Below are 22,808 nucleotides of genomic sequence, written 5' to 3'. Positions count from 1 at the left end.
CATCAAGGTCAAGGTCAAATGAACAAAATTAATGGTGCCCAAGGAAGGGCCTTCTCCCAAGAAATACACAGGTGAAATATGAAAGCCGAAGCACCAATCGTTCAAAAGTTATGACCAAGGTTAAAGTTTTCCAATCTCCAAGGTCAAGATCAAAGGGTCATAGTTGTTGGTATCCAAAGGAAGGTCTTGTCTCAAGGATTACATATGTGAAGTATGAAAGCCCTAGCACCAACTGTTCAAAAGTTATGACCAAGGTTAAAGTTTTCCAAAAGTAGGTCAAACTCCAAGGTCAAGGTCAAAGGGTCAAAGTTGTTGGTATCCAAAGGAAGGACTTGTCATTCACATTTAACACCTTAAATATGAAAGCCCTGACACCAATTCTTCAAAAGTTATGGCCAAGGTTAAAGTTTGGTAAAAGTTTGCAAAACTGGGTCAAACTCCAAGGTCAAAAGGTCAAATATGCTGGTATCCAAAGAAAGGTCTTGTCACATGGAATACACATGTGAAATATGAAAGCCATAGCTCCAACCAGTCAAAAGTTATGGGCAAGGTTAAAGTTTTTGCAGACAAACAGACAGACAGACGGACGGAGAGGGCAAAAACTATATACCCCCGAATCTTCGATACGGGGGCATAAAAATGTATCATTTTTCATAATTAGAATATAAAGAATTTAATATTTGGAAAAAAGGCATTTGGTGAAGAGACCCATAGAAATGTTCTATATAATTGGATGATTAATTGACCCAATTCTCTCCTTCTAAAGTTTGCAGCAATGATAAAATTTTGAAAATTACATGTATGTCAAACTTCAAGGTCAAAATCACGGGTCAGAAATCATAGTACAGTTTGAAAGGTCTTGTCACAGGTAATGTACGTGTGAAATATGAAATCCCTGTCTTTTTTCATTCAAAAATTATGAGAAAAGTAAAAGTAATGTTAAATGTTTGAAAAGCAGGTCAAGCTTCAAGGTCTTGGTCACGGGTCAAATTTGGAAAGGTCTTGTCACAGGTAATGTACATGTGAAATATGACAACCTTATCTTTTCTCATTCAAAAGTTATGACAAAGGTTAAAGTGTTTGTGACAGACAGACTGACGGACGGACATGCTGACAGATGAATGAGATTTAACGTGCCCTCGCTTTCACGAAAGCGGGGGACAATAAACAGTGCGTTTTTAAGAATACTGTTTTGGAAGAAAGATATCACTCTTAGAATCCGTTTGGATCCCACACATTGTAGCAGAGTTCAGAAGTATTTCAGGGATAAAGTCCATGTACACGTATCTTTTTTATGCCTCTGTAATCAAAGATTCGGGGATATATTGTTTATCTGTCTGTCTGTTTGTCCGCAAAAACTTTAACATTGCCCATAACTTTTGATTGGCTGGAACTTTAACATTGCCCATAACTTTTGATTGGCTGGAACTATGGCTTTCATATTTCACATGGGTACCATCATATTTGACCCTTTGACCTTGACCTTGGGGTCTGACCTACTTTTGAAAAACTTTAACCTTGGTCAAACTTTTGAACGGTTGGTGCTAGAGCTTTCATATTTCACATGTGTATTTCTTGTGAGAAGGCCTTTCCTTGGGCACCATTAATTTTGACCTTGATGTTGACTTACTTTTGAAAAAACTTTAACCTTCTTCATATCTATTTAATTGTTGCTGCTGGGGCTTCATATTTCACAGGTATATTCCTCGAGACAAGACTTTACTTTGGGTACCAACATATTTGATTTGCATTTCGCTATAAGTTGCCATACGTAGGCATCAGTGTTCCACAAACACATCTTGTTTTACCTAATTATAATGCTTGTGTTGTCTACAGATTTATATGGTACTGTTCGTGAACACATGTACAGTTATTCCATTACTTTTTTGGTCTTAATTCACATTCACTAAGTACATTCTAAATGACAAACTATCTATCATTAGATGATTGAGCATAAAGTCCGTACAATTATCGGAACTGTTTTGATTAGGAATGATAGAAGTAAATAGTAAGCGATAGGACAGAAAGTTTTTTTTTCTAAAAATTACTGCTAAAGTACATTGTACTTTTTATTCCAAAAAATATTTCCTTAGAATTGTGACAAAACACCTTCCTGAAGAAGGAGTATGTCAATATCCTAAATGTGAAAAAACTCCTCTTATATTTGAGTTGCACGTGTTACGATAAAAACAAGTAAGGAGAAAGAAATTTTCTTTAAACAAATTCATGAATTCATTACTTAAATGTGTCTGCGGTCTTGCCGTTGATAAGAATAGATTTGTCATTATTATAATTGAACATAGGGCATACCTTCCTTCATAAATCTACAAGTAATTAAGCACAGCATGTCGTTTTAAAACAAAGTGTACATCATGTTTGGTTAGTAGAAGAAAATTCACAATTAAAATTTTCACGACTTTTGACAAAATTATGTATTTTTCTTGATAAGCCGTGTTTCACTGTAATTGTGTTACTTGTGTTATCACGAAGTCATCGTAATTGTCATTTTGTGTCGTGAATCATTCTATGCCAAAATTAGCAAAATTGTACAATTGTAATTATCTTTGTGCGTAAAGAAATGTTGTTTTGTATATATATATATGCATATATTAAATCTATAAAAAAGAGATAATATCAAAAATAAATCTTACAAAGTACATACTATTCAAACGAGCAAAGAATTCTTTGATCACAAAAGAAAACCAATGTAGCTACACTATGACATATCAAACGTTGCAATGTATTTTTTTTATCCAACTCGCGAAGGCTCGGGGATAAAAACACAACTCGTTGGATAAAAAATTATCATGTTTCCAACCACAAACTATGAGAGATCCTATATATTTTGTGATTTATATACAAAATCTTGTTATTGATATTTAAAAACACGTGATTTGTATTCTGAAAGTTGTTATTCATATTTCATTTTCTATATTTTGTAATTTATAATCGATAATTGATATTCATATCCGAAAACTTGTGATTTTTAAATAGTATATGCAAAATCTTTATATTTTATATTATATAATTTTCATATTCCAAAACATATCAATTAGATGCAAAGGCTTGTGATTCATAGTCGATTATCTTGTGATTCGATTATCCTTTGGTTCTTACGCGATAATCTTGTGATCTATATGTGCAGATTAGATCTCATATAAATAATAACAAGATTTAGCATATAAATAAATCAAAAGATTATCGAACATGAGTCGTAAGTTTTTGCACATAAATAAGTTTTCAAACATGAAGTCAACTTTTCAGATTTAGAATATGAATCAAAAGTTTAGAATATGAATCACAAGTTTATAAATATGAATCACAACTTTTAGAAAAAGAATAGCAAGGTTTTTTTTTACTCTTGATTTTATTTTTACTATTTCATTATAATATCTCTTTTAGCAAATGGGTGTCTTAATAAAAAAAAATTAAATTTTATTTTACCTATGTTTTAAATTTAAAATGACGCAATGATACTGGAGAGAAAATCAATTAACAGAGAGACATAAATACGAAAGTTTCAATCTTAAAAATTTTTTGCCTTCGACTCAGGTTAGCTAGAAAGTAACTTAATTTGATTATTTATCAACCAATTTTCAGATTATCTAAGGGTTTTCCTACTTATCGACTGCATCAGTTTTAACTTTAACTCTTGAAATATAATATTTATGGATGAAGCAGAAGAACTGTTGAGAATTTCATGTTACCATTTTGCCAACTAGATAACAGAAAATATTTTTTTTAAAGATACAATACATTTTCACTATTGTGACCAACTTCTGCAAGTTCTCCAAACTGAACATAAGACTTAATTTTTTTTTTCATTTTCTTTAATTTAATTCAGATTAAAATATCACAGAATGTCATGATTATTAAATAAAGATTAAAACCTGACAAATTATTTCAACTCTATGCAAATTAACCAAAAGAAATTCATAAACTTAAATTTTTATATAAATGGCATGACATACTACCCAAGGATAACCCATAAAAGCTTATGCATGCTTATTTTCAATGACCTTCATGTATAATTATTATTAGGTTAATAACAAAATTTACAAGGGAAAAAATACAGACCTAAATTTGAGGAAGGAATTTGAGAACATCGCATATTGCATTGTAAAAATATGATATCAAATATTGCAGTAATACATGATGGACAAAAACAGTGACTATAATACTTAATATGATGAAATATAAATTGGGTGTAGTATCTTTTGTATTAGTAGCAATTCTTTGACCTTTTCTTTCAGGTATATAAGAGGGGTATAAAATGTTATTCATTGAAATCGGACTTTAAAACATCATCAAGTTTTCAAATACTTATGGAAAAGGATATAATGACCCTCTAAATCATTCCGTATATTTAACTGTAAAATTCAACATCAAAGATTGATAAAGTACATTTTTAAATTTGTAATCTCATTTGAAATTGGTAATAAAAGGACATTTTTTGCTTTCTTTTGTCTGTATATGTTTACTGACAAAATAAACATGTTATCCTTCCTGATGAACAACAAAAGCTATGGTATAAACTTGTGAAATAACTATTCATAATACTTGTAAAAAGGAGTTTTTGTTTCACCAGGGGGGGGGGGGGCTTGCTTTAAAAAATATTTCTCGTTTTCCATTGATTTCTAATATAAAAAACACAAGTTTTACCAAAATTATAGTGTCGTCTTCCTTTGTTTTCCGAAATAAGTTATGTTTTAAGAAAAAGCATATAAATATCGATTTATATAAATATGAAAAATCATTCAAATTTGTTAACTTTTTCACATATTGACTTGGAGGTATGCGGCAGAACTATGCGTTCACAGTTCAAACAGCTTTCAATGATGTCAGGGAAACACTTTAAACAAGCTGGATATTCATCTATGCAGACTATACATTTTGAGCAATGCACACACATCTAAAATGAAAGGGCATTACATCTTTGAAAATCGTCTTTCTTACTCCTGGAGACCTGGCAGGCAAACTGGTTGCAGGATTATGCAGTATAAGCTTCCGTGGGTCCTTGGTTCAGATTACAGGGTTTGGTTGAGTTAATTATTGAGAATGAACTTTATCTTTGAGAATCTTACTCCTGTATCTCCAGATGACTAGTAATGAAATAAGCCCTCTATACCCATATGGTACCCACTCCCGCCATGGGTGGTGGTAGTTGGCCATTTTTGAACATTACAAATTCTTTTTACATTTAGCACACAAAATTTGCTTGAAAATGTGAACAATGAACATCCTCTTGTTATTTTTTCTAAGGTTTACTACCTTTGGACCAGGGTGCAGGTTCTCTGGGGATAAACACGCTACTCCTCCTACAGTTTAAGTCCGATTTCAATATAACTTGGTATAAAAGTCAACTACACTACGATACATAATTCTTCATATCGGTTTTTTATTTTAATGAAAGATATTGCCATGGTTACTAAAATAGAAATGTCTGTAAAATTCTTTCAAAACACTACTCTTTCTACAGTTTTAGTCTGATTTCAGTATAACTTGGTACACAAGTAGATTTTACTAAGATACATAATTCTATTTATTGTTTTTCTTTTATTATTTTGATGAAATATGGAGATAACGAACAGTAATCAAGCTCAAAGCCCATTAAAACAATAAAAATCGGGAGCAGAGCAAACTCGGACCTCCAAAAACATCAGAAGTTGGATCAGGTGCCATGGAGGAGTGAGCATCCCCTGCCGACTGGTCACACCCGCCATGTGCTCCTTGTCATGATTGGGAAATATTGGGAAAATCCGTCGACAATTCGTAAAGTGTGTAAATAATGACCTAACAATAAGTATGAAAAACGTCAGTCAGCATATGATTTAATGATAGATTGTATTTGCTGACAAGGTCATTACTCACGAAATGATGACTTAAAACGAGACTGTTGATATTCTTGTTTCATCAACTTGTTTGTCAATAACTTACCTCGTTTTAGAAATTGTTCATACGTAGAGCATGCTCTTGCGTATCGAATCAACTGAGATATACACCCCATAAGCAGGTGATAAGGGTATATTGCTGCATAAGTAAGTAAATAACTATTGGTAATTGATAATACGTCGTCGAGATATATCTAAATGTTGAGTTGAAGGCCACAGCAAGAGATTTCTTTTTCTCATGTATAAGATTTTGAATAAATTCTGCTACATGTGAATACAAAAATAGGTCTGCTAATGAACGTTGTTGCCATGGTTACTAAAAAATAGAAATATCTTAGAAATTCTTTCAAAACGCTACTCCTCCCACAATTTTAGTCTGATTTCAATACAACTCGGTACACAAGTTGTCTACACATAGAAACGTGGTCTTTGATTTTGTTGAACAGTGTTGCCATGGTTACTAAAAATAGACATTTCTGTGCAATGCTCTCAAAACGCTTCTCCTCGTACAAGGTTAGTCCGATTTTAATATAGCTGGGTACAGAAGTTGACCACACTAAGATACATAATTCTATTTATCGGTTTTTGATGAATGGTGTTGCCGTGGTTACTAAAAATAGAAATGACTTCATTCTCATCAGAGACTTCTGTTTTAAATTTCATACATTGTAATTAAGATCTCATAAGTATTAGTCACTTTAATTTGTTACATCAAAAATATAGTATTAAAAAAGAAAAGAAACAAAATATAAATTATGTAAATTGTATGATGTCCACAAACTCATAATTTTTTGCCATTTGCGTCATAATGATAATATCTATAGGTCAAATGACAAGATCATAATGAGAAAGAAATTATGACAATTTAGAATACATATGCATTTGAAGTGTTTGTTTCATCAATTAAGCAAGCTGTCATCACGTTTATGTTAATGACCCATTCATTTTTTAATGAAACCAAGAGGTTGGCGTCGACAGACTGTGTTTAGAAGTAGCTACTGTTCAGATTAATTTTACTTGGATTTTAGAACTTTTCGAAAATGAAGGGAACATTGTGTTTTTTATTATTGTCCAGTCTCACCAGTAAGTTGTGTTTTTCATTTTATACTTTCAAAAAATAAATATACGATTGATAGAAAGACTTTGATTTTTTATTCATATAATTAATGTCACAAGAAGTTTTGTGTATAGACTATCAATCATAATTTTCTGTAAGTAAGTCAACACCAGTTCCGTTAGATTTTCTCTTTTTTTTGCAATGTAATCCTGTGTAAAATAGATACTTATTTGGACACCATTTTCATTTTAAGATGTTTTATTTCAGAATACATCAGCATTAAGAGAAATGATGAAGTAATGTACAAGTATATACATATATTTATTTCACTAGGTTCAATAATTCATAATATGTCCCTGTTTGAATATTTTGAATAAAAGTAAAATATACATATATATATTATTTAAACTATATTTATTCCTTCTTCAAAAAAAGAATAAATATAACTTAAAAGAAAGAATTAATACAACTTCCTAATTAATGTATTAATTAATGTATCACAAACAGTAGAAGGAAAGTCTACTACTAGCTATAATTTTACCTTATTATTACACAAATCTGGACAAAAAATTAGAGACTTTCATGTACTAATTTCTCATCAAGGCAAATTCATTACATCAAGGAAGCAAAATATTAGTTGTTTTTAACAAGAGCAGCGTAAACTGATTAAAATGACACGAAATGACGTTTATAAACCACTGTCAACCTTAATTAATTCTCATTTTAATTCAAAAATAAGCTAGTTGTAAGAATCTTGCTCTATGCCTTGAAGGAATAACAACAAAGTCTTTCATTTTTATCTCATTAGTTGCATTTTACGACTGGTCCTATTTCTCGATCAAAATTATGCACAAACTACCGCAAAAACTGATATTTGTGAAGATAAATGAGAAGACATTAGCGTTTAAAATTGTTCTAATATCTATTGTTCGGTCGGCTGGTCTAGGAAAACTAAATTTCATTGTATAATAACCCAAAAAGCTTTTCACGTAATGCTTTCTTAGAAATAACTTTTAGCATGCAAAAGAACATGCATTGAGGGTAGACCATGTTTATAAGGTAACTAGTTAAGGGTTTTCACCCAAAGCAAGATTTTTTTCGGAGGGGAAGGGGGATCTCGAGGAATTAATATTCCTTTTATGCTAAGACTATTTCCCTGGAGTTACTTTTGCGCTGTATATTTTCAGATATAAATTGCCAGAGTCTCAGTCATATGCCAGTTAGAACTAATAAAAGTGGAATTAACGACCATCGAACAATGTTAAACCTTGGATTAGGCCCTAGTTTTAGCATGAAAGACATATTTAAAAACCAAGGACCAAATATTTTATCAACAGGCACCAATTCCAAAACAAGCCAGCTACCTAAACAGCAGCAGTTTACATCTTTATCTCAACAAATTTCAGGTGCACTAGGACAAGGCCAGGTGCAAAAGGCCAACAGAGAACTGCTTCCACCACCATCGCTTGGTTTCCAACCCTCTATTAACGTAAATGCGCCACCTGCTGCCGAAAAATCAACACCAGTAGGACCAGACCCTTTGCCAAACACCGCAAATGCAGGGACCCAATCTGGGCCACCTAAAACTAAGCCAAAAGAGGCAGTCCCATCATCCATACCTGTAGCTCAATCAACAACTGCTAACAAAAACTCACTCACTCCTCAGGTAAAATCAACTTTCAATAACCCGCCAACTCAGCAATCCATTCCATCTAATACACTTTCAAACAGCAATATCCAAGCATTTGTACCCACAGCTGCCCAGACCAGTACAGCTAATAACGCTGTCAGCAACCCTACATCCTCAACAGGTACTAGTCCAGCGGCTAATCCAGAATACAGCCAATGGTTCGGAAACAATGTTCCTTCAGAGGTCTCACAACTAACCCCGGAGCAATTGTCAATGATGTCAGAAAGACAAGCTGAACATTTATTCAGAGTTCAGTTTCCACCGCTTCAGCCAACTCTCAATGCTAATAAGATGCCAGGAACTCCCCAGAATACATGGACGTCAGGAAATTCGATGGGTGGAGCGAACCCATTGGTCGGAATGATGAACCAAATGCTCCAACGACGTATCAATACAAGAGTTTTAGAGGCAATGAATCCACAAGAGGCTGGAATAGGTAAAATATTAAAAACTCCTAATCATTTATAAGGTTGTAGATTTGAACGAAATCAAAACCTGCTCTCTGAAAAAAAAATCACGTTTACTTTCAGAAATCCCTCCTTTTGCAAAAAAAATTGTTTGCAATGGAATTGTGCCTCCGGCTCCAGGAAATGAAACAGCTCTAAAATTGGCAACAGATGGTACTATGGCTCGTGCGAATGCTATGGCCCAAGGACTAGGTAAGTTACTGATGATAAAACTAAGAACATGAACACAATCTGCTTGGAGAAAAAAAAATCACAGCCAAAAAAAATGGATAATATACATGTATTTTCATTTAACATACATACGGTCCTTCGGATGAGACCTTATAAACCGAGTCCCCGTGTCGCAGTAGGTGCTGGCACAAAAAAGATCCCTCACTGCTCAATGGCCTTGAGTGCCCGTTATAGGTCTAAATTTGCAGCCCTCCACCGGCAAGTGGAGGCGTTTCCATATGAGTGAAAAATTCTCGCGAGGGACGTTAAACAACAAACAAACAAATAAATCAATTTACATAACAATACGGTATCATCATGAGAGAGCACTATATAGTAATTGGTTAAAGGCACCAATACATATTCCGTCCGTATTTTTGATAAACCTTGTAAATAGTAACGAAAAAAGACATTAACATGCGCTCTACACGAACTTCTCACCAGTCTTAACAATTTATAATTTACAGAACTCAAGATAATGAAAGGTGCAATTTTATGCCACAATAAACTGGCTGAATATCAAGCTTGTGACATCACCCCCAACTCTGACATAAGGAAGATGCCATGTCAACCAAACACTCCCAATGCTTGTCAACCTGGTTGGTCCTGCAGTTTATACTCTGGTCAAATGATTCCCATTTGTTGTCCCAAAACAGTCAGACAGGCAGTTATGATAGGTAAGTTTGCTGTTTGATATTCCCATTTGTTGTCTCAAGAGAGTCAGACAGGAAGTTATGATAAGTAAGTTTGCTGTTGAATATTCCCATTTGTTGTCCCAAAACAGTCAGACAGGCGGTTATGAAAGGTAAGTTTGCTGTTTGATTTTGATTTTAGATTGATAATTCCTATACTTGATAGTTAGCTTGAGATTTTAAACCCAAAACTCTCTTTATTACACTGTTTTTCTGGTCATTATTTCGTATTTCAGTCGCCCAAATGTAATACCCATATGTATGTATTTATCATTTTAGATCAAACTCGTCAATGAAAAATTCAGAGAAAATTTGTTTTTTATTTCAGATGAAGGCATCCCTGGGGCTTAGATAACTTCCAACATCATTTTTACTACGAAATTATGGCTTGATATTGTGTTAATCATACTGCTGCAGAGAGCCGATATTCCTGCATCCTAACATCCATGATATAGCTGAATTAGGACATTTTGTTACAAAATGTTATATTCACCTTTTGCTCCAGTCCTACTTTTACAAAAATATGAAACTGAAAAACAGAAAAAGAGGATATTAGCAATTTATATAACAGAATTAATTGCCTTTGTGTTTGCTCATTGCTAATGTTGTTATTCAGAATAAAACTGTCAAAAGATATTTTAAGGTATTATTATGTAGTGAAAAGGTACAAAAGACTGCCTATGAAATATGAGGTTATCTTATCTCAATCTCGTCATTTTATTGAAAAAAATTATTCATTCGTTTCATTGAATCTGAGCCATACAGCTTTGACCATTGTGCAACCCCAAAGTCGTTTAGTTGCAATGCGGCATTCCGTCATTTAGATACTACATGTAAATGGCATTTCAACAGATATGTTTCAATATAATATAGAACATACTTTCCATGTGTGCGAGGTTTTTGTCGCTCCTGAAACGAGCATAAGCCTTGTTTTAAGTAGGGAAATATTTTCACTTAAAATTTTGACTTTAAGAAAACAATTTTCCTGATCTTCATGGAAAAGTTATGAGAAAAAGTTAACGTATTCAATAACATGGTAGCTCAGTCGGAAGATGGGTCGCTTTGTGATCGGAAGGTCGAAATCTGCGACAAACCTTAGTCGATAAAAATGGGTAGTAACTTTCTTCACCAAGTGTTCTGCAATGTGAACTGAAAGTTGCGGTTTTTTAATAAGAGCTCAAAAATCTCTGGACTTTGTGAAATGGCGGGTGTTGGCACGCTTAAGAACCCTTACTGCTCAATGGTCTTGAGTGCCGCGTAAAGCCCGTCACCGGAATCTGGCTCCGGGGCCATAAAACTTAGACGAGCTCACTTTTGATCTCAGTCTCACTTTTACCAAAGGAATTAATAGTAGAAAAGTGCGACTGAGATCAAAAGTGAGCTCATCTAAGTTTTATGGCCTCGGAGCCTGGTGACGACCCATATGCGTGATATAATCATGTAAGGGACGTCAAACTACAAAAATCTACAATGTTAAAATGCTAACTCAGTAATAACAGATAATACAAGTTCCACTGTTTTTAAATTCTATTATCTGTGTAAATAGACTAAAATAATCTTAGCTATCATAATTAAAGTGAAATTTCATCTTCTTGTTTATTTCAACTTCGCAGGAACAGTTTTGGAGGGGATAAATGATTTTTGCAGGGAAATTTGAAAAGGTTACTTTTTTTTATACTGTAATGCGCGGATCTAGAGGGGGGTCGGGGAATTTGCAGAGGTATTAAAAGTATATACTGAAGCATATAAAAAAGTATATAGTGAAGCATATAAAAAAGACCTTGGAACCCCCCCCCCCCCCCCAGAAAACGTGGACTCCCCCATCAACACCACGAAATATGTGTTTTTACCGTTTGGGAAATGGATTTTAGGTTGATTTTTTTTGTTGTTGCTTGTCAAGAAATTTTAGGTTGGAAATTTTTTTTGACTGGAGTGGAACCCCCACCCCCAACCCCCCACCCCACCCCACCCCCCTGGAAAAAATTCCTGGATCCGCGCCTGACTGTTGTACTTTATGTACAAAGTTAATTTCACCAATCAAGCAGTTCTAATTTTTATAAAACAACATAAAACTTGATGGTTTTTTATAATTATTTTTTTGTAGAAAAGTGAATCTAATTTTTTTTAACAAGACGATGAATGAGTTTTAGGAAATATTGTTAACACAAATGTAAATTTGTCACTCTGACCTGAGGTTCTATAAGCACTCGGTCACAAAATATCTAGAGGTATGAGACATACTCAAAATTACATAATAAAATATAAAATATATACTCTTGATATGAGGATGAATTATACAAGAGACTGTTATTACATATGAATTTATTATTCCCGTTATTAGTTTGGTAACCTTGGTGTCTTACAATAACCCCATTGTCCCATAATTAAGTTTATTGTGTTGGCCAAAACAGATATAATACATGTCAAAGAACGATAATAAATCGATTATTAATTAACTCTTTAATATCACAATTTTTCGTTATTTTGTAAAAGAAGCTGGAAGAATAAATGAGCAGAATTTCATTCAAAGGTTGGTATCATTCAATTATTTATCTAACCTATTTTTCATTGGTAATTAGTATTTTGATACATTTTGAGTCATTTTCAGAGTAAAAAGGTAAGAGGGTTTTAAATGAACTAATTAAACTCCCCCTTTTCTTGAGGAGGATGGCATTGGACAGCGTGGCCAACTGTGGAAGGGGATGTCTTATGACCCTGAATTCATTTTTCGGGGTAAGGCCACTTTTTATCTTTTCACTTCTTATCTTCAAGGGTTTTTTGCAATTTATCTAACATATAATTTTTGCTCAAAAAGTTGTGCATTCTGTAAATTGTCTTAATGGATGTACCGAGACTACTGCATCATATAGAAATGAAAAATAACCCTAGCAAAAAAAATACTATTGTAAACTATAGTTAATTATAGTAAACTATAGTTAATTATAGTACCAAAGTAAAAACTTTGGAACTTTGATTTACTATAGTAAAAACTTTGGAACTTTGATTTACTATAGTAAAAACTTTGGAACTTTGATTTACTATAGTGAAAACTTTGGAACTTTGATTTACTATAGTAAAAACTTTGAAACTTTGATTAAGTACGATAAATCCCGTGGAATTATGTTTTTGATTCCCATTCTTTACATTTTATGATATTTCAAGTTTGAGATTCATAAAAGTGTCAGTGCACATTTTAAAAACCCGACCCGTCCCCTAAAAGAATAATGTACAAGATATGAATTTTAATGTAAAGGTTGTCACTTGCACCGATAAATAAGCAATATTTATTTCAGTGTTTTTTAATTTTAATGTTATGCAGATGTAACGTAAGTCTTATTTATGGAGAAAAAATAATATATTATAAAAAAAAAAGTGTGTCATTTAGAATTAAAATATCTGCTTTATCAATTTCAGTCAACAAGTTTTTTTTTTTTAAATTTATAAATGTAAATATTGCATTCGAATTAACTACTTTGTATATTTAAATAAAGATGTACAACAAAAACCAGCCCCAACCAACCCCATAAACACTCCTCCCCTATAATGGCTAAATAATCAAAAAGAATTAATAAAAATACATAAGTTGTTAAACAAATGAAACAAACTTTGAAACTTTGATTAAGTATAGGGAAAACTTAAATTAACTATAGTAAAAACTAACTATAGTAAAAACTTTGGAACTTTGATTTTGAACTTTGAACTTTGTATAATGGTTTTCTTAGAAACACTGATAATATTTATGTAACACTATCTATTCATATTTCGACGAACATAATAAAAAAAATATTTTACCACTTCGAGAACCTAAACTAATATAGTAGCTCTAAATATTAAAATACTCGTTGTAATTGACCAAATTTCACTAATCTCGAGAGAACACACTTTTTTTTTTTTATACCTAAGGGATCTTTCTATACATGTACTGGGTTGCTCTTTCATCCCTTCTGATTTATCATGAAAAATCTCTGCATTCTTGAGGAGTAAAGCGTTCGTCAATTAACAAATTATGGCTTCCAGTTTTGATTCCTATTTCATTTATTAACAAATTCTTCTGTGAGACAGTGTCTATACGAAAATTTCTTGTACTATTGTAGGTTTCTGGCTTCCATACTTTAACGTTGTTATAGTTTCTTCGTGCGTATCTAAAGTTTTGCTGTGCAATCTTACATTCAGTTGTAAACCATAGTTTCTTGTACAGTGGTTTTTCTTTACTCTTTAAAGAAATTAATTGCATATTCTGAATTCAAGAAAGTTTATTTCCAAGCCAACCAGTATAAGTTAATGTGGCAGTTTGCGTTGGGAAACAATGACATTTTAGTTCCATATACCCACAATACAGAGCGATATTATATGTAATCGCTGCTTTGCTATTCTGGAGATTATTTTTAAAAATAATTTTACATATATTCCCTTGTTAAATTTAATTAGAACTGTAAACATCGTTAATTGGCAATTATGTATGTACAACTGTTTTAACTATTTATTGAGTCTTTTTTCCTAGCTGTTGCTCGTTTCAAGTAAAGCAGTAGAAAACATTCTGTCTCTCCCCCGACAAAAATGCATTTCTTTGCAGAAAGTTTTAAAAGTCTAAATGAATATTTGAAAGAATTTTCTTCTTGAATGCCAAAAGAGTCCAAACCATATCAGTCCAGTACTTTGAATCTTATAATCCAATAATTAACCAAAATATTTTACCAGATATTAGACTGTAACGGAAATGATTTTCAAACTCAGGCATTTCAATTATATTTTTGATAATGTACAGTTTTAGGTTTATATCTCATAAAAGTGCCAACAGATTGAAATGTTTTATATATAAAACATTTCCATCTTTTGACATTTTTTTCTCCTTATGTATCAAAATTTTGACTGAATTTTGCATTCTTAAATTCAACTGCACCCTTTCGGGCCCCAAATATATACCAGTTCTATATAAAATTGAATTTATCGGGTATTCATCAAAGAGATTCTAAATTCTGCCACCAGTCCAATATTTAAACAATTGACTCCAAATTTCATGTTTTTGGTTCCTTTTATCAGTGTTTAAACTGAGTAGTGATTTTTTTCATTCATTGAGTCAACCAATTACAAAAACATTTAGGGATGGAGAATATGCAGCCAGATTTCAACTTGGGGGCATCTGATGGAATTCTAAAATTAGATTAAAAAATGAGGCAGCAGTTCGGATTTTCAAGGTGGAAATTTATCTTTATTCAAAGAGTGTTAGGGAAAAACCACCTATTTTTAAAGTAAATCCGAAATTAGTTGAGGTTTTAAATCTCTCACAGATTTTAATCTTAACAAAATTGATCGGTCTCTTGTCATTAGCTTCAGTCCGTAGTTAAATAATGGACTTGCAGAGTAAGAATATTTGATGGTTTGATTGATTTGATTGACTGTGTGTGTTACATCTCTTGCAAGATTATCTGATTTATATGAGACGTAACCATATGCTGGTGAAGGACTTCAAAACTAGACTTTTTACTCGGCACTCAGGACCACTGAGCAGAGATGAATCTTTATTGTATCAATGACTGCCCTGACACGGGGCCTTTCCAAGGTCTGGTCCGAAAGAACAGAAACTTTCACTTTAAAGTACCGAACACTTAATCGATTTTGGACTGGTATGCTTAAATATTGGACTTTCTTAGCATTCAAGACGAGAAAATTTTACCTTTAGAAGGTGTTTTCGAGCTCCTGAGACGCCTTGAAGGAAAAAAATGAATTGATGCTTTGAATAAAGAAGAATAGTCACATTGACATTTAAAAATGTCTAAACATATATTTGAAAATTCTCCAAGGTTTCCCCAAGTCGAAATCTGACTGCATGTATTCCATTCTCTAAATATCTTCTAGTGTTGCATCTGTATGGTTGTCGGACTTACAGCCATTCTGGGTTTTATTGATGTTTCCATCACATTTTGATTCCATACATATAGTGGCTGATTCAATAAATTTAAAAAAAAAAGCAATGTTCGTGATCAGTTTACTTAAATACTTGACAAAACGACTAAATGCAGCTCCTTGAATGATAAACCGTTAAAATCCATAAAGTAATATTCAGTCATAATTTTTAATTTTTTCAAATATTTTTTTATCAATTTATGATGAAGGGGAGGGTATCAATAAGAGAAAATGTGTTTAGGTAACTTTCAACAAACATTTTTGCCTCCAAAAATAATGAAATATATGTTTATATATTAATTTATATATAATATAATTTTTCACAAGATATCTCAATAATGTCATTTATAGGGATAAAAAATATATATAAAAAAAATGTAAAAAAAAATATCAGGGGAACGTCAAAAAGTGAGACTTTAAACATCATAAAAAATCTACAATTTCTGAAAATTTAAAGAATTCCATATTAGCATCGCCGATCATTTACATCCAAAAGACAATCAAGTCCAAAGTACACATGTATACAAACACAGATCCATTTTTTCTGTTTGTAGCAAGTGTCCTTAAGTAAGACATAAATATCACGAAAAATTGCTTTGCGCCTCAGTCAGTCAAATATCTTGCAGAAAAATGTCTTTCCAGCTTTTAATCCTTACCTACATAGATGCAGTATGATTTGAAGCATGGCTGTTTTTTCTTGTTTAAGCTACTTGCTCTAGGGATGGCAGTTATAGGAATGTTGGTCAAATTTGCCAAGGACCTCATCAATGACGTCATGGGGAAGGTGTTCGATACCTTGACCAGTATGACGGGTGGATTAGGAGGGGTGGATCTCTCTAGTCTGGATTTGGCGGCTCTGGTGGGAAACGCTGCTTTTGGCCTGATAGCGATCGGTCTGGTTTTGACCATTGTGGCTGGCATCGGAATCCTTGGTGCCAAGAAAAAGATCAAAGCACTCCTTATTTTGGTAAAATGATGTATTTTAAACTTTAATATATATATATATATATATAAATAGAGAGAGAGAGAGAGAGAGAGAGAGAGAGAGAGAGAGAGACTTTCTCAAAACGACAAAATATTCGCCTTAAAAACATACATAATCAACATAAAACACTTTTAAATTAGTATCTTTAGTGTACCGTAAATAGTGAATATAAGGCAGTTCACTTTATGATTCTTGTCGACATTGACACATTCTGTTCTGTTTTGTTTTCTCAGTGTCTTTTTATTTTGCAGTATGGCTTTATGTTGATCCTTCTTCTTGCTGGGGAAATTTCATTTATTGTCATATTGAAAACAAAGAGAAATTTGGTAAGTGTTATCAAACAACATGTACTGTGTAAAATGTTTTTCCTCCTCATTTTTTTTTTGTAATTTGGTCCAAAGGAAGATAACATTGATATTGTCATATCTCCAGAAATTGCAATGCCATTCACCATTTTTTTTAATGAGAGAGGTAGAGAGAATTGGGCTATGAAAAAGTAACGATTCTTCAAGTTTTTGCAATCATGGAGACTAGAGTATATGTAATAGGGCACTTAAATCATCAAATTGACCATTCGTTTGCAGTTCACCTTAAGAGGATATGTTAGCACCACCGGTACCAATTTGTCATAAACGTTTCAAATTCCGACAACAGCAATTCCTGCTTATTTAAAACGGAAATCCAAAACAAGAAAACAGTTAATCTGTCTTTTTCTTAATTTTAAAAGCGAACATTTAGAATGCTTGTATATCCAATCCAAAATACTTTTGTTACTCAAATAAATTTGCTTCATTTAATTTATGGAGTCCACGTGTACTGAAAATTCTATTTATTTATCATTGCCATTTAAAGCCTAGATGGAAAATCAGAAAAATACAGAGTTTAAAATATTGATAAATATTTGACATACACTTTATTGGTCATTGCAAAATAAAACTCCTGCAGAGTTAGATTTGGGTCGTTAAATCCTCGATATGTTCATGTGTCTACCTCTGTGGCGGAATTTCTATGCTCCTTTTACTTCATTTAAATGATCGAAATATTCAAAGCTCAAATTTATGATACTTTTCACTTTGGTGCATAACGTACTAAGAATTACATTGTAATGTAATGTAATAAAGATATGTTTTACAGATAGACGATTACATGAAACCATCTCTTCAGGGTTTTCTCCAGAATCAATATGTCGGTGGCAACGGAACAGACGTCATGTCTGTGGCCTTTGATTTCTTTATGTCCGGAGTAAGTCTTAAAATGATTAATTGCAATTAATAAATTATTGATACCTGACTAGCAGAAGAGATAAAAACCAATCAATATGCTAATTTGCACCTTACTGTGTCATTATCACTATCAGATCAGAAACTCTCAATACTGAAACATGTAATTCTCTTATCCTTATTGACAACCTTTCGATGATAAAAAAAGAGGGAGAGAGGTAGAAATTGAATTCAGCTTTTTTTTTCCTTGAATGTCTCCATAAAACTGAATTTCTACTCTTCATTTTGTTTAAAGTGTGTTGTATTTTTGAGAGAGAGAGAGAGAGAGAGAGAGATCATCGAAGTTATTTTCTTCGATTTTTGCATTATGAATAGAAATATGAACAATGAGCCACTTCATACTGTTGATTTCCTATTATAGAGCGATCACACACTACAAGTCCATTGTTATCTGATAAGGTTAATGTCCAGTCTGCTGCAATCAGTTTCAGTATCGCGCACGTGCTGGTCGTTAAAAGACAGAAGTTAATGTTCCTAATTAGTTTTTAGATAATGAAGAAGGAAGGAAATCCAAGAATTTGCTTTTTGAAATCAAATAAACTAGATTTGCTGTACAACCTTGGAGGCAATAAAATACTCTAAATGATTTTAGATTACTGCCTTGAAAGAACCTGCCAAAAATAATCTAAATTGTATATTTTCTTTAGTTTTTTAGGAACAGAAATACAATCATTTTCAAATATTAGATGTATAGTATAAATATTTAACACAATTATTCAATAAATAGTTTAAATACACAATGGTCACTTAATTGAGTCCATGCTATAAAATATTAATTTGCAATTATGAACATTTTACATATGAAATGAAATCCTTGAAATTAATTAAGACAATAGATCATATCAGTCCTGGGTTGACCTTTTTCAGTTGTCGTGTTGTGGAATAGAAGACTACTCGGATTTCAACAAAAGTCTAATCTGGGACAGAGAATACTTTTATGTCGACGAGTTTAATGTCACCTTATCCGTCACTTTGACAACTCCCGTCTCTTGTTGCAAAAATCCAGCAGAAATGGACGTCGGCGGAGACTGCGCAGTGACACCCAACGCCGAAAACTCTAATTATCTCACAGTAATTTGTTTTATCTGGTAACGCATATTTAAAAACACACACACACACACAAAATATTATTGAACTTAGCAAAGAAAAAAATATAAAAACAAACTATATAAAAAGTACACAGATTTATAACATTATGTGTATCTTGAAATGTTGTTCAAGAAGCCCGAAAGGAGATCAAAATATATAGTAGACAGAAAATATTTTAAAGAAATGTAATATTATTGAAGCTTATGATTATCTATTCACTTTTACATAGGGTTGCTACAAAGCTTTATGGATCATCATAGAAGAACAGAATGGAATTTCATTCGGTTGTTTAGGAACCGTTGGAGTATTTGAGGTACAGTTCAAATGTTTTTTTTTAACAGACACATGGTTTGATTTTATTTTTAAGTTTGATTTTACTGACAAATATGTCATTATTTCATTCAGTTGACGCTTATTTTCTTCTCGTTTTGGTTGACACGAGCTGTTTCTAAGGAAGCGAAGGAGAAGAAGAAAAAGGAGGAGGAAGAAAATGACACGGACTCCGAGGAGGAGGATGAAGAAGCGGAGAACGAGGAACAAGCCACGCAATTAATAAATGAGATAGGCCTCGCTCCTCAGACGTCCTCAGCTAATGGTGGACCAAACTCCGAGAACAAAACAGACGGCAAGAAAAACAAAAATAAAAGTGCTTCAAAGAAAAGTCGTGGTGAAAGCGCCAACAATGAAAACAGCAACAAAACTAGCAACACCAATCGGAACAAGAATAACAAAAATGATAAAGATGGTGAAAATAGCAATAGAAATAATCGAAGTAACAATAACGGTACAAGGAACAACAATAACAGTCGCCTTCAAGCTCTGGCTGCTCTTGTTCAAAACTTGAGAGGGAGCTCTGAAACGAATAATAACACTCAAAATAATGCAATTTCTGCTCTAATAGGAGGTCTGGCATCTCGCTCCAATAACTGCCCTGTTGTCCAACAAAGAGCTGACCAAATACCTTCTATACAAAATCTTGTTCAAAACCTCCATCAAGCGCAAGGAACACCTCGATTGGTTCAGAACAATCATGGTGCATCACAGAACTATGTTGGTGGTATTTTGGGAAACATGATGATGCAACCCCAGCAAATACAAGCTCAACAGCCATTTCCAAACTATCTACAAATGAATGCACTGATGTCTGGAAACTCGCACCCTTACTCAACGCAGTCAAATCATGGCTTTATGCCTTATGATAGATATCAAACGAATATGGGTCAGTTTTACTCCAGTTTTCCAATGAATACTAATGTTTTCCATAATCCCCTTCAACAGTCATCCGCCTACCCCACTTCACACACTCAGATATACCCACCAACCTTTGTGGGAGAACATCCTCCCTCATTGCAAATTCATGATCCACCACCATATTCCCGTTGTAGTGTTGACGCCTCAACCAATACTATCGGAAGTGACGTTCGTACACCAATGGCTGAAATTTCTCTCTCTGACTCTCCTAGAACTTCTGATGACAACAATTGCACAAATTGTAGAGAAGTTCAGAATAATCTCTCACCAGGAAGGTCTAAATTGTACCGCCGGAGGGTATGGGAATTAAGTAATATCTTTGATTGGATTTGAGATTGGATATCTTTAATGCGTTTATGCCTTTCAGGTGTAAAGTCAATTTGCAATATTTGTAATGTTTCTACTTTCCCTTTGATGGATAATAAGAAAGGTTTTTTTTAACATTGAATAATATGATCCTTGATATTTTCATTGAGAAGAAAGCCGATCGCAATAATGCCATGGAGATAAATTAAAAAAAAAAAGTAATGATTTACAACAAAATGATAAAATGTTGTTATGAAGAGGTAAAGGAAATAATTTAAACAGTGCACATCTAATCCCAATGCAACTGTATGAAGTATATCCATGACAGAACATTGTTCTAACTTGTACTAATTGAAAGGGAAGATAACGAACAATAATCATGCTCAAAAGTCCGAAGACCTCTGAAAACATCAGAGATGGGATCAGGTTCCATTGAAGGGTAAGCATCCCCTGTTGATCAGTGACACCTGCGTGTTCGAAGACCTCTGAAAACATCAGAGATGGGATCAGGTTCCATTGAAGGGTAAGCATCCCCTGTTGATCAGTGACACCCGCGTGTCCGAAGACCTCTGAAAACATGAGAGGTGGGATCAGGTTCCACTGAGGGGTAAGCATCAACTGTTGATCAGTGACACTTTGTCATTAATGGGTATTTGAATCATTCAGTGTGAAAATGTCAGTGAACATCCGAACTAACAACAATTTATTTTAGTATTCCTAACAAGGTCATTGTATCTACCATAGAGTTTGCGGAATTTTGACCGTAAAAAATTGTAGATACCCTTATTTTATCAACTTATTTTTCAGTAGTCTGTCTCTTTTTTAAAGTTTTTGTTTTGGTGAAAAACTTGCTCCTGAGTACTGATTCAACTGGGAGACATAAACCCCATATGCAGGTGATAATGGTATATTGCTTACGCAATTAGGGAAGTTGACGATAGAAAAGTTGAAGTCATCACGTTCATCATAGAGTTTGTTTGTTAGTTATCTATGTCTTTCTCTAGTAAAATATCAAAAAATGAAGCAGATGTGTCAAACACCGTGGTGTCTTTTATTTCGAGTTTAATGGGATAAATCGAATCAACGTATGAATGAAAATAAATATCACAGTTTTAATTATGTATCATTAATTTTAAAAAATATATCTTGCTGCAATGTTCATAAAAGTAAGATATTTTTCAATCATTTCTTTCTTTCACTTCCAGCGATCATCTGAGGAAGGTGAATCTATAGCTAGAACACCAGATGCAGGTTTCCGATATGATGAGGAACCACAAGAGAATCGTACTGACGATTGTCAAGCCACCTCCGCCAGAGAACCGGAAGAACCAGACATGTTTACCGAGACAGCCGGAAGTAACAGGGTGGGTAGTACCAGAATGATTCGAGCATCGAGACCACATTTGGGGAACATTCCACGTCGGGGGCATTTCAGTAGTAGTACGGGTATGATTAACACGAGGAGTTACGACTTTGTGATTGGGGAACTTTCTGACTCTAGGCTGAGGTCTTCAAGTCTGAATGTAGAGTAAAGAGCATAAACTCTATCCATTAGACAATGAGTCAAATGGACAGAAGGATTCTAGAACGATGTTCTGTAAGAGGAAGATTTTGGTGTGTTGATTCGACGCATTACAAAAGACAGACACATTATTAATGAGGATTATCATTGTATCACTATTGTACTCACAAATGTACCAATGCTCACCTTTTTCACCATTACAAGTTCAGCAAGTTAAACTTTTCTTGACTTTAAAATTAATTATCCATAAATATTATATGACTGACCTCCATTACACCATTTAAGCAGTATAAAATGTACTAATATTAGCATTTAACATCCAGAAGAGATTGTTTACATTCTATAAATGACCTTAAACATGTATTTGACATTTTAATTTTAATAGTGCATTGGACTTTAAACGGCAAATCTTATGCAATGAGAGGGAAAAAATCTAACGCAGTAACATATCTGAAAATGTCAGT

At 33.3% G+C, this 22,808-nt stretch overlaps 2 protein-coding genes across 3 annotated transcripts in view; both read left to right on the top strand.

The window, feature by feature from the left end:
• LOC133192203 (glycerol kinase-like) overlaps window positions 1-22,808 on the top strand; it is a 419,267-nt gene that overhangs the window by 177,685 nt on the left and 218,774 nt on the right. The gene's annotated exons all lie outside the window — the stretch shown is intronic.
• On the top strand, window positions 6,830-10,643 carry LOC133192196 (POU domain, class 6, transcription factor 2-like). Of its 2 annotated transcripts, none has more exons than XM_061328160.1 (5): window positions 6,830-6,974; window positions 8,136-9,074; window positions 9,169-9,297; window positions 9,783-9,992; window positions 10,336-10,643. In XM_061328160.1, the coding sequence occupies exons 1-5, from the start codon at window positions 6,932-6,934 to the stop codon at window positions 10,356-10,358; spliced, it is 1,344 nt and encodes a 447-aa protein (XP_061184144.1). In that variant the 5' UTR covers window positions 6,830-6,931; the 3' UTR covers window positions 10,359-10,643. The 2 variants fall into 2 exon arrangements, with proteins under 2 accessions (XP_061184144.1, XP_061184145.1); XM_061328161.1 differs by having other exon boundaries at window positions 6,833-6,974; window positions 8,355-9,074.

Source organism: Saccostrea echinata, unplaced genomic scaffold (genome assembly GCF_033153115.1).
Source record: "Saccostrea echinata isolate AGI-Se365-2 ecotype Australia unplaced genomic scaffold, CSIRO_AGI_Sech_v1 ptg000025l, whole genome shotgun sequence".
Lineage (NCBI taxonomy): Eukaryota > Metazoa > Mollusca > Bivalvia > Ostreida > Ostreidae > Saccostrea > Saccostrea echinata.
This window is presented reverse-complemented; position numbering and strand designations above follow the sequence as displayed.